We start from the raw sequence: 12,884 nt of genomic DNA, 5'->3' as shown, positions 1-12,884 counted from the left end.
CCAAGCACAGGTCTGGGGGTGATGGGCAGAGACGGGTTCCCACGAGAAAAGAGGGACAAGATCTTTGTATGTACTGGAGACCGTGGAATTGGCCGGAAGCCTACAAAGCATTGAAGGGAGAAGTGTCAAAGAAACCCTAAACCCAGAGGGCAGGCCCCAGGCCCTGCCCCTGACCGCCAGACCCAAGCAGCTGGGAGGGCCTTGCAGCCACGCTGGAGGACGGCCACTGAGGAAGAGGCTCCCAGGGGTGGTGGGGGACAGTGGACTCGGGATATTTTCCCAAAGTGCAGAAGCAAAGGCTGCCCGGCCACTCACCAAGCAGCTCTTCCTAACCCACAGCAGACGTGAGTGCCGCGGGCCAGGAGCAACTGGGCTGCTGTTTTCCCAGCGTGAGCTCTTCACTGCCACTTGCCTGCTCTTTCTCCAATATTCGGTCCTTCAGGTGTGTGTGGGGGCCATGATTATAAATAGGTGACCTATTTATTTATCATAGACCACCAAACTCTGAGGCTCAACGCCCAGACCTGAAGGGGACAGGGGCATTTTGCAAAGGCCTGGTGGGCTACCTGGAGGCAGTGGCCACAGGAGCCTCTGAGTGCATGCCTTGGAGAAGAGAATTGCATGTAGATATGCAAGACGTGTCATCCTGTGTTGACATTGAAGACTACATAGGTACACACTCCATCAGTTGTGGACTTGGCACTTTGTCACTCACTATGCTATTCCCAGGGGCCAGAATGATGCCCAGAACTTAGTAGATGCTTAATAAAATGGACTGTGTGTGTCCATGTGAGTACTAGGTAGACAAAGGTAAAGTCCGTGGAGTCTCCAACATTCAGCCACCCTCACCCATGCGGTCGGGGGACCCACACAGGCCCTGAATAGTCCAAGCTGGCCACAATAATCCTGTCCCTGTGAAAGGACAGAGGAAACCCAGGCTTCAGTAAGTGGCCTTCCCCTAACTGTGAGAATGGATTCAGAATTGGGCATGTTATCCAATTTAAGCCAGTGAAAATGAGTGGGTATCTGCTGGGAGCTCCTGGGAAAGTTTTCTCCATTCTGACGCAATCCTCCAGAAGACAGTGCCTCTTCTCTGCCTGGACATTTCTGTAGAGGTGAGGTACGCACCGCTGCAGCCACCTTTCTACCAGCCAGAGATGACGCCCACATGTGGAAGAGACAGAGCCAGCCTCCTGGATTAAGCCAAACCTGAAGCCCACATGCCTTTAGCCTTAAGTCAGTTTCGTTCGGGTTTCCTGGTCTCTTGCCAGTGGACGTCCTGTGTGCAAGTGGAACACAGGGAGCAATGGCAGAGAGGGCTCCAAGAGTTGCCAAGGAGCTTGGACCTCCCCCAAAGGGCACTGGGGGTTTAAGCAAGGCGATGACTTGTTCAATCTGCAGGCATTTTTGACAAATTCCTCTGCTACATAGAAAATAGCCAAGACTGGTGACAGGGGACAGTGAGTGGACTTTTATGGTGTGCCAGGCTACAGTGGGTGAGGCTGGGACTCTCCAGCTGCCTTGCAGATCCACCCTTCTGGGCCTCTGCGTGTCCTCTTTCCTTGGGAAGTTGGGTGGGTGACTTTGGATTCCGGTGTCAGCGTCACTTCAAAACACCCTCTGGGAAGAACGCAGGGGCACAGCTGGACCCACAGCTGGAAGTGGAGGGCACCGAGGGGGTATGGGGAAGGAGCTGCAAATATTAAATAAAACAGTCCCCTCCCATCCCCCAGTGCGATTACACATGGCGTGCTGCCTGCTCCGAGCGAGTCCCCCCGACAGAAGCCTTGCGGCCTGCCCCGCGTTGGCCTGGGTCGCCCACCCTGCCTAGGGAGGTGTGGCTGGAAACTTCCAGTGTGGACGGCCTGCAGACCCCCCAGCCCACCAGGAGACCAGGGCAGGGGAGGGACTTGGTCAAGGGCACAGCAGGGGCCCAGCGCCAGCCCCTTCTGGTGCCCACCAGCCCCCAGCACTGGTCAGTGTCAACAGAGTCACAGAAGGGGGGTGGCTGGGAAAACACCTGGAGATGTTGTCAGGTATGGAATCACACGGTGGCTATGAAGGGGTGCAGGAGAACGTCGTTTTATGTTTGGAGATGTGCACTGGAGCCTTTAGGAGAAACGTGTCTGTATGTCTGGCACATTTCTGGTTTAGCAGACAATGGAAAATACTAAGAACTGTTGCATCTAGTTGTGGGTATTTTGATGTTGATTATAGCATTCTTTTTATTTTTCTGTGTGTTAGAAAAAAATTTATAGTAATGGTCCTTTTTAAAATAGCGTTTTTAAAAAGAAAGAAAATACCAGGGCTGACATTCTCAAAAGGTATCCTCAGCTCGCTGCACCTTCGGGAGACGCAGAGGGGTGTTCTGTGACCAACAGGAGGAGCTCACCCTCTCCCCGTCCGGGGACACAGCAGGCCAGAGCGTAGGGGCCTTGCAGACGTCACACATCGCAGGCTCGATCCTGGGTCTCCAGCTGCTGGGCCACGGTGGGGCTGTCCCAGAAGGGAAGGCGGAGAGGGAAAGCCACGTGGATGTGGCCCCATGGACACACCCCGCGTCTGCGGCAGGCCTGAGGGTCCCTCCCTTACTGGCCGGGCAATGGGCCAGGACCCAGAGCGGGACTCTGCGGAGGGCTGTCCCGGCTGGGCAGATGCTCATTATAAATCCCCACGTTTGAGCTTTCTGACCAAGAAGCCCTTGAGCTCCCTCACGGGAGCTGCAATTAGGCGCTCGAGTATCCCATGTGAATGTTTAGAGAGGGCACTTCTCTGCGCCAGCAGGCGCTGTGCTAGGCCCAGGGCACAGAGGTGAGATGTAGCCCCCGCTATAAGGAGACAGCCACATGCAGAGTTTAAGGAAGAGAAGGTCTAGGTGTGGCCACCCCAGGGCACAGCGCCATGCACAGCGTGGGTGACAAATAAGTGCATCCCGTAGATATTCGTTGTGCACCAGCTGTGTGCCAGGCACCGCTCTGGGTGCCAGGAGATACATCTGTAACCCAAACACAAACCTGTCCCCCCAGGGCTGACGCCACATCTCAGGCCACTGTCCCACAACCAGGAGCACCAAGGAAAGGCAGTGTGAGCCAACAGAGAGGGACGTGGTCCCCGGGTGGGCGCGCCCTGGCCCAGCCACTCTGCCACATGTTGGCGGAAAGCCCAGACAGGTCACTTAGGCTCCTGAGCCTCAGGCTTCTGGAAAATGTTGCCAAATGCTGGGCACAGTGTCGGTCACTGAGAGAGATCAGCTGCTCCCCTGCCCTCGCCCCTGCTGTGCTCTGGGCAGCCAGCCCAAAAGGATGTTTGGGGCCCCCTAGCCCCCACATTTTATGTCCATCTGGTCCCAGGAGCAGAACGTGGCTAGCGTTTCTAGGGGTAGGAAGTAGAGCCGTCCGCAGTCCCTGCCTTGTTGGCTGTGAACCAGGTTCTCGGGGAAGGTATAGAGCTACGAAGCACACAGTAGTCTTCCTCCTGTCATTCAGAAAGCAGGAACGGATTCGTTCTCACACACGCTCGCTCGAGGTCCGGCACACTCACGGCGTGCGCCCAGCTGCATGAGAGGCAGGACAAAGTGGATCCCTCAGTCTGGCTGTGACCTTCAGGCCTTTAAAAGACCAAGAAGTTTCAGCGAGGGATTGAAACGAACAAGGACCGTGTGCCAAAGACTTGGAGGACAGTAAGCCCGGGCTCTGCTCTGATGCCCTGGCACGCCACACGTGTAGGTGACGGGGCAGCTGCTACTGGGACCATCTTTCGGCCTAGTTTCAAAAACCTCAGCTCTGACTTGGTTAGGGTCACACCTGTAGGCAGGAGAGGGTGTGGGTGGATGGGGTGGGGACACAGAGAGCAGGCAAGTGAGTGCAGAGACAGGATCGGACAGACCAGCTGCTGTGTGGCTTCAGACAGTCACGTGACCTCCCCAGGGTCCATTCCCTTGACTCGGAGTGAGGCGGGTTTACCCTAGCACCTCCCTGCCCGATTCTGCCCCTACAAAGCCAGGACCCCCTCTCTAGGCCATCCCGGGCAGCATTACCTCCGAGAAGGGTCTTGCGGCAGGGGTAGGATCCTGATGGTGCGGAGTTGAGAGGATGGCAGGGACCGCCTGTGCACAGGGAGGGCCCGGGGCTGGGGGAGCAGGAGATGACTTAGGGGGGCACTTGGAGCGGAGCGTGGAGGGCCTCGAGTGCCGGCCCAGCAGCCTGCACTTGGCCACGTGGCCAGAGACACAGCAAGGGGGGAGAGGGAGGGATCTGGCCCGCGCCTCCCACACCCACTCAGGAGCAAGGTGTGGGTGGCAGCAGTGCTCCTTGAAGCTCCAGTTTACCTGTGACCTGGCTGGGGGGCCGGGTCTCCACTGGGGCCTCCCCTGGGGTCTGTGCTCCACGGCCAGGTCAGACCCACCCAGCTAAATCCAGCAAGAAGCAAGAAAACCAGAATACAGCAAACAAAGCCTCTGACTTCGAGTGACAGCTCTTGACAGCTCAGCCAACATATGCACCGGCAGAAGCCCGGCCGGGATATATTAACATTTACTCCTCCGCTCGGGTCTGGGCTGTCGCTGTTGCAAGCACAGACCCCATCTTCACAGCCAAGCCCTTGACAGCAGGCACAATATTTTGCGTTTGGGGAGAAGACATGTGGCTGCCGGCAGTGCCCACCCGGGCAGGTCTTTCCTTCACCTGCAGTCAGGCCTCTGGTCCAGAAAGCGACCCGGGGCTAAGCTGGAGTGAAGCATCAGTAGTGGTGGCCACCATGCCTCACTCCCTGGGGAGGGACACTGCCCGAGGGAAGGGGCAGGCCCAAGCTGGAGCCCCAACGCTGACCCCTCCTGAGAGATGTGACTTGCTGACACTTTCCTGGGACTCACAGGACCTCACGGGTCTCACCTGCAGCCAGAGCAATCATACCTGTCTGCCAGCTTGGGGAGAGTGAAGTAACACTGACTACGGCGGCCCTGGCGCCACGCCTGGCTGGCTGATAGCGACAGTCTCAAAAACAAAAAGTGACTAAGCTTTATAGAGCCTCCCAATTCTTGTTTTGTTTTTTCCTTTTGGAAGCCTACGTCCTCACGGTAGCTATGACTTGGGCTGCTCTAAGTGGAGAAAAGCATTTAGGGGGAACTTCCACCTGAGTCTGGGTGTCAGTGAAACCCCCACCCGAGCCTGCAGGGAACGTGTCCTCGGTGTCGGTGTCGGTGTCGTGCGCAGGGCTGTCTTGCCGGGGCAGACGGGTGGGCGGCCTCTCTGGAAACACCCCCGTCCCTCAGCTCCCCAGAGATGACAGGAGACTCAGGAGGCTTACTCATCCTCTGGGGCGGGGGGTGGAGGGGACCAGCTGCGCCCAGGAGCGTGGGAGGGGCTGGCAGCCCCTGCAGAGGGCGAAGGAGAGGCCAGACCCCTGCCTTACCCCGAGCACTTCCATGCGGCCTGGCCTCTGGCCGACGCCCCCAGGCGGGCAGGTTACCGCAAGCCCAGGGCAGTTGCCTGTGACTTACCTGCCTCCGCCGCGCTCATCAGGGAGTGTATGTGAAGTAATTCCAGATCTTGCCATTTTCGCAGATTTTTCCCCCGGTTTTCCTTGTTTTATGTGGTACCTCCAGACCCCAGAGGCGAGGTTAAGCTCCAGACGCCTCCTACAACGGCCAAGGTGGATCCTGAACTCTGTGCGGCCCGAGGATCTGACCCAAGGCAACGGTTTGCCTTCTCTTTGTTTCCTTAAAAAACACCACCACCGAAACCAGTGCCTGGTTGGTGAAGTGATGCCTTCCAGAGACCGGGCGATGGCAGCCTTCGCCTTATTAGGGCGCTCAGGTCAGATCTTAAGCGGGGCCTCGGCGCTGAGTTCTCAGGGCGGCCCCGAGAGGGGCACGATCTGGATCTGCTAAGTGTGTGGTTGGAGACTCTGGGCTTGGCCGCTACCTCTGCCACCAACGAGTGCACAGCCACTGGCCTGTTGCTTCTGCCCTCTGGGCCTCAGTTTCCCCATCTGTAAAACTGAGGATAAGTAGCTCACTGAATGGAGTTATTCTGAGGCAAAAATAAAATTGTTTGTGAAACATCTACCACACGTCCTTTCATTTAGAAGTCAGGCATCTATTTGTTTACACACACACACACACACACACGCGCGCGCGCGCGCGCGCACGCAGTCTTGCACTCAAAATTCTCTGTTTTTGAAATGCATTTCGTTGTGTGCTCCCAACTTTATCAGAAGTAGAACAAGTGGCCCCCTCGCAGGGGCTGTGGCATGAGGGGCCTTTAGCGAAGCCCCCTCCCAACTGTGCGTGACTCAGCCACAGTGTTCCCGTCTGTGCAGTGGGGGCTGCACCCCACGGTGCCTGAGTGTCCTTCTAGCTGGGACATTGCGCAGTTCCCAGAAGCATCTCTCTCTCTCTCTCTCTCTCTCTCTCTCTCTCAGTAGTCACTAGCAGCTAACAAGGAGCTCGTGAGGTTCTCCCAAGCAGAAGAGCACTGAGGCGCTGACGCCCAGGGTCGGGGGGATTGGACAAGACTGTGGACGAGAGGTCAGGAAAGGACGGAAAGAAGCCAGTTGCCAAAGCGGAGCCGGGACTGCAGAGAACCTGCCGTAGAGACCAGGAGCTGGGGGTTCTTGGTAAGAAGGGAGTTGTGAGCCCTGGGACACTGTGAGGGGGGCAGAAGGGAGGGCTCTTCGCTGACATCCCTACAACTGCCCTGTGTTAAGAGGGGCCTCGCTCTCTGTCCCTCTGGGGCAGGTCCTGTGTCTGTCTCCCGCTGTTCCTGGAATGTTCTTTCCACCTCCTCTCCCAGGCGAGCTCCTACTCGTTCTTCAAGGCCTAACGTAGATTTTCTATCGCCCAGGGTGGCAAACCTTTTCTGTAAAGGGCCAGAGAGTAAATAATTTAGGCTCTGAAGGCCACATGATCTCCGTCACGACTGCTCAGCTCTATCCTTGCAGCTGGAGAGTAGCCCCAACAATCCCGGAAGAAATGGCCATGGCTCTACTCCAATAAGACTTTATTTGTGGACACCGAAGGCTGAATTTTATGTACTTTCCATATGTTACAAAATGTTATTCTTCCTTTGAATTTTTCAACCATTTAAATGTATAAAAACCATTCCTAACTCACAGACAGTGCCAAAACAGGTAGTAGGCCAGTTGGCCCACGGGCCATAGTTTGCCAACTTCCCCTCTGGCCTCCTGCTGTTCAGAGTGGGGTCCTGGGGCCAGCAGTGTCAGTTTCACCTGAGAGCTTGCTGGAAATGCAGAAGTTCAGGGACCAACCTAGATCTACTGATTCGAAGTCTACTTTCTAACAAGATCTCCAGATGGCTTGGATGCACATTAAAGTTTAAAAAATACTGATGCCTGGATGTCACCCCCAGAGATTCTAATTTAATAGGTAGCGGGTACAGCCTGGACATTGGGATTTTTTTAAAGCTCCCCAGGCGGTTCTAATGTACAGCAAAGTTCAAGAGCCTGTGCCCCAGAAAGATTCCCCAGGGATTCCTCCTGGCTCCCACAGTCCCCAGGTCGCTCCTCTGTGATATAGCCTCACACTCTGAGCTCCTCTGGGGTCAGGATCCTGTCTAATCCTAATTTATGAAGATCTCAGAAAATCACTTACCACCTCTGGGACTCAGTCTCTTCCTCCTCACAAAGGAAGATAAGAGCTCCAAGGGGGCCGTGTGGCGGTGAGCACGCTCTCCACTGACCGCCCCTCCCCTGTGCCCCAGGTAGGACAGGACGGCAGCCTCTGGTCCAGACTCATCCTGGCCTCTCCCTGCGCTCCTCGAGCCTCTCCCTTTTCTGAGAAGGCCAGCACGGTGCTCCGGGGCTTCCCAAGGACTCCGGGGCCAAGGGGGTAAAGAGAGGCAACTGCACACTCAGCACCCCGCTGAGCCCGGGGACCACAGACCACCCCTCACAACAGACCCCTCTCCTCCCTCCCACTGAGTCCTCACTGCCCCAGCCCCACTTCTCTCTGCTCTGCCTGTGATGTGCCCTGACCCAGCACTCCCCTGGAGAGGCTTGGAGGGAGGGGACACAGCAGTGGCTCAGGGCAACACAGAGGGGCTTTGCCTGGAGGGCCGACTGCCTGCCCCACCAGTCCATCTCTGCCTGGGGTGATCCCAGATCACTCGCAGCCCTGGAGCCAAGCCCTTTACCCCACAGGGATGACCCAAGCTCTCTCCCAAGACCTCCCAGGCCCCCTGCAACGTGGCAGCTCCCACCTCCTGGAGTCCCCACCACAGAGCATCGGAACCCCCAAGGCTTCAAAATCCTGGAAGGTCAGGCCTGGAAGGGGCCCCAAGATATCACCCCTCATTGTACATATGGAAAACTGGGCTCAGAGAAGGGGAGAGATGGGCCTAGGCTGGTGCCAGCTCAGGGACGACCACCTCTCACTCCCCCGTACAGTCCCCCCTGCCCCCACCACAGGGCCCTTCCCTCTGCACCAGCTGCCGCGGCAGGGGTAGAAAGAACAGAGCTCTGGGGTTCACGGAAGGTGGAAAACCAGAGAAAGGAGGCTTCTGGGGCCAACTCTTAATCTCTAAGAATAGTGTGACAATGCCCTGATGCACCCCTTCCCACCTGCAAGCCCAGCCAGATCTGTGGACGCCCTCCCTCCAGGCACAGAGTAAGTGCTAGGATTCTCCCAGGTACTTATTATAGCCCCATTTAACAAATGATCAGAATGAGGATCAGAGAGGTTAATCAACAGGCTGAGGGGCACACAGCTAGTAAGGGAGTAGTGGGGGAGAGGCACCAGCTCAAAGGTGTCTCAGATCCCCTGCGAATGGCTTGGGCTTCAGACCCAGTTCTGCCTGACTCTGTTCCCCTGGGGCTCTCTGACTGGGCTGGCAGTGAGCCACCAGGCGCCATGCTTGGGTTTGTCCTTTCAGCAGATAAAGGTAGCAGGGCTAGGAGGAAGGAGGCTGGAGGACAGGCACCCCCGCGCCGAGAAAGCTCAGCACCTCTCCTGGCTGCATACCCTTCCCTCCGGAGCCCAAGCAGATGCCTCTGTCCCAAGTCCACCTGGTGTCAGAGAGAATGACACACAGGATTTGGGATCATCAGATCTGGGATCGAATTCCTGCTCCATGCGACCCTGGGCCTCAGTTTCTTCTGTAAGATGGGGATACCTACGTAGCAGGGTCACCGGAAGGCATAGGAAGAGTTGTGCAAAGGGCGCGCCGTAAGTGATAACTAAACGGTGACCCCACCGACCGGGTGCTGTGTGCACTCGCCCGTGCTGGGCGTGCTCGGGGAATGAGCTCTTCCCCAGAAGGAAACAGAAGGAAGGGCGGCCTGCACGGAGCCTCCCGGAATGTGGCGAGGCTCCTTGGCGCTGTGAGCCCTACTTTAATTAGCTCTCGACTAAAAATAGCTCCCACTCCCCAGGCGGCACACCTACCTCCTGGCCTGGCACCAGGGTGTGCCTGAGCCACCCTTGGGGGCGACAGCCAGCCTGTGACAGAACCTACAACACGGCAGGGTGCACAGAGCAGGAGGCTTTATTGAGGGAGATACAGAAGCGGGCACGGGCTCCTGCCACCAGCCGGGCCACGGCCTCCACTCGCCCCACGCGGCCCTGTGGCTCTGTACCCCCTGCCCTTCCCGGCTCCTGGACAGCAGGCAACACAAAGGAGTCTTACCCAGCCTTGTCAAAGATGCCCGGGAGGGCCTTGAGAGTCTGTTCAGGGGAGGGTGGGGGACACAGGACAGCCCCTCTTTGCCGTGGCCCACATGCCTGCCACACCATCTGTCCATCCACCACCCCATCCGTCTCTGCCTGGGGCGCCCTCATGTCACTTGCAGCTCTGGAGCCGGGTCCTATGGTGCTTCTCCTCAGTCAGGAGGGGGATGAAGGTGTCGCTGTGGGAGAGCTTCAGCCGGCTGCTCCAGCTGGGTGCCTCCTGCCCCACGGGCTCTGGTGGCAGGTTGTCCAGGTCACTGCGGGAGCCCCCAGTCTTGCCCTCACCGGCGCTGCTGGAGTTGAGTTCCATCAGCTCCAGCTCGTGCTTGGCCGCCGTCTCCAGGACGCGCTGCTTGTTGTAGTACCTGACGAAGTTGTTGATGATGGGGTGGATGGGCAGGGCAATGGCAATGACACCGCACAGGAAGCTGATGGCCGCATTGAGCTTGCCCAGCGTGGTCTTGGGGTAGATGTCCCCGTAGCCCACGGTGGTCATGGTGATGATGGCCCACCAGAAGGACTGGGGGATGCTCTTAAACAGCGTCTCAGGGTGGCTCTGCTCCATGGTGTAGCCCAGGGCAGAGAAGACGAAGATGCCCACCGCCAGGTACATGAGCAGCAGCCCCAGCTCCTTGAAGCTGCGCTTGAGCGCGTAGGTGAGGGTCTGCAGGCCCGACGAGTGGCGTGCCAGCTTGAAGATGCGGGCCACGCGCATGATGCGCAGCGCCTGCACCGCCTGCTGCACGTTGGTCAGCTCCATCATGCGCGCGCCCAGGTGCGTGAGTGTGAGGCTCACGTAAAAGGGGAGGATGGCCAGCACGTCCACGATGTTCATGAAGGACAGGGCGAAGTGCAGCTTGTTGGGCGAGGAGAAGAGGCGCAGCAGGTACTCCAGCGTGAACCAGCCGATGCACGCCGTCTCCACGTTCTCCAGCGTCGGGTGCTCCACGCGGTTGCCCTCGGCGTCCAGCACCTGGAGCTCGGGGATGGTGCCCATGCACATGACCACCGATGAGACGAGGATGAGCAGGAAGGAGAGCACGGCCACCACCCGCGCCGGGCATGACGACTCAGGCTTCTCCAGGAACTTCCAGACGCACTTCTGGCAGCGGCGCCAGCGGCCCTCGGCGGCGTCCACGCCCAGGTCGTCCAGGATGAGCTGCACGCGGCGCGCGATCTCCTCCAGCTCCTCGCGCTTCTCGCTCAGGTGGCTCTTGCAGCAGTCGTCCAGGAACTTCAGGTCCACCTTCCAGAAGTCCATCTCGTTCTTGAAGCAGATGGGGCAGATGCCCTTCTTCATGTGGACCTCCCCGAAATAGTACACCTCGATGACACACTTGAACGCGTCCGGGTCCCTGTCAAAGTAGAACTCGCGCTTGCCCGGGTCGTAGTCGTCGCACAGGGAGAAGATGGTGTCGTAGCCCCCGGCCAAGCAGTTGATGAGCTCCGCCAGCCGGGTCTCGGGGTACTGGCTGAGGAGGTCTCCGTACAGCACCTGCCTCACGCCCCCCACGTTGACGACTATCTCAATGTCGTCGCCCGCCGCGGAGCCCGGGCTGCTCCGCTCCGGGAGGCTGCACTCCCCGGACCCGTCCATCCTCCCGGCGCGCGCCCTCGCGGCCTCGGCTCCGCGCCCCCTGCCGCCGCCGCCGCCGCCGCCGGGGGTCCGGCGGGTGCCACCGGTGCGCGGCCCTCGGGGAGAGCCCGGCCGGCGCCCGCCTGCGGGGAAGGGCGGTCACAGCGGGCGGTAGCCGGCGGGGGCGCGCCGCGGGGGAGGCATGCACCCGGCGGCGGGGCTCAGGGCGGGCATCCGGGCGCCGGGCGCGCCGGCGAGGCTCTCGCAGCCACCGGCCTCGCCTGGGCACTCACCCCCGGCTCCCGGGCGGCGCGATCGGCGGCTTCGCTCGGCCTCCTGCGGGAGCGAGGTCTCCTCGTGGGCGGCGGGCACCGTCCTCCGCCCCGGGGCGCGCAGGCAGCGGCGGGCTGGTCCCGAAGCTGGCGGACCCACACTGTCCGCCGAGGTGCGCAGAGAGCGAACTTGGTCTGGCTTTGCCCAAGCCGTTTCTAAACACAATAGGAATTCCAGCCTGACGTCAAGCGCTTTTCAAACTGTACCCTCTTCTGGTGAAATTCTGCAAGGCACGCGCGGCAGCTGCAGGGGAACGGGTTAACCCTTGGGCAGACGGACACAGCTGCCGCCCCGGCGCCGCCGCCACAGCGCCAACGCCCGCGCCTCCCCGGGCGCAGCGGGTGACCGAGGGGCCAGGACCCCAGGCTTTAAAGCGGCGGGCGGGCTCAGGCTGGAAAGTTTGCCTTTCACTGCTGTTTTGGGAGGGTGGATGGTGAAAGAACAAGGCCGCCTGTTGCTGGGCAGGAAAACGTGCGCAGGAAGCCCCTTCGGAGGCTGCTCCTGAGTCCGGGGTCCCTCCTCGGGTATTAGACCCGCACCTGTCTTTCGCGGTCCGGGGAAAATCCCGCCTGACCCTTGAAGCGTTTCCTACCACTCTCTGACGCTGCCCTGATGTTGGTGGCACTAGCTCACCTTCCCCCCGCCCACCCCCAGCGCTGTACGATGAGGACTTCTAGTCCAGCCTCCTTGGAGAAGGGACTCGCCCAAGGTCACGGTGAAATGGGAGTGGAGCCCAGTTGGACCAGCTCCTAATCCAGAGCTTTCTGGCTGTCGCAGCTGACTGACCCCCGCTGTTCAGCAGATTTCAGCTCTGCCTTGAAGTCCTTGCCGTCCACCCCGTCGTCCTATCCCACAGTCCGACACCAGGGCCACCAGCTTCCAGAGGCACGGTGGCTCCCGACCTCAGCTGCCAGAACCATTACAGCAGCTTCCTCACTGGCTTAGTTTAGAGCCTCTCCCTGCTTCCAGTTCACCATCATCATCGTCAGCGTCATCACTGCGAATCCCTGAGCAGCCTCAGTGGCCTGGAGGCTGCTGAAAAATATTCTAGAGGGAAGGGTGGTGAAAAACCGTGCTGTGACACTGCAATGGTGGCTGTGTCATTACACAGTTGTCAAAACCCACCGCATGTCCGACACCAAGAGTGAACCCCAGTGTAAACTCTCGGGGTGATACAGATGTGTCAGGGCAGGTTCATCCGTTGTCACAAGCATGGAGCCCTGGTGTGGGAACTCTCTGTACTCCCTGTTCAATTTTGTTGTGAACCTAAAACTGCTCTAAAAAATAAAGTCT

General features: G+C 58.9%; 1 protein-coding gene across 1 annotated transcript; it reads right to left on the bottom strand.

The window, feature by feature from the left end:
* Positions 1-9,478: 9,478 nt before the first annotated feature.
* On the bottom strand, positions 9,479-11,790 carry KCNF1 (potassium channel, voltage gated modifier subfamily F, member 1). Its single transcript, XM_012648899.1, has one exon. The coding sequence runs from the start codon at positions 11,277-11,279 to the stop codon at positions 9,795-9,797; it is 1,485 nt and encodes a 494-aa protein (XP_012504353.1). The 5' UTR covers positions 11,280-11,790; the 3' UTR covers positions 9,479-9,794.
* Positions 11,791-12,884: the final 1,094 nt, after the last annotated feature.

The sequence above is a fragment of the Propithecus coquereli genome, unplaced genomic scaffold (assembly GCF_000956105.1).
Source record: "Propithecus coquereli isolate 6110/MARCELLA unplaced genomic scaffold, Pcoq_1.0 Scaffold298, whole genome shotgun sequence".
NCBI classification, from domain to species: Eukaryota; Metazoa; Chordata; class Mammalia; order Primates; family Indriidae; genus Propithecus; species Propithecus coquereli.
Note: the sequence above shows the minus strand (reverse complement) of the source record. Positions and strands in the feature narration are given on the sequence as shown.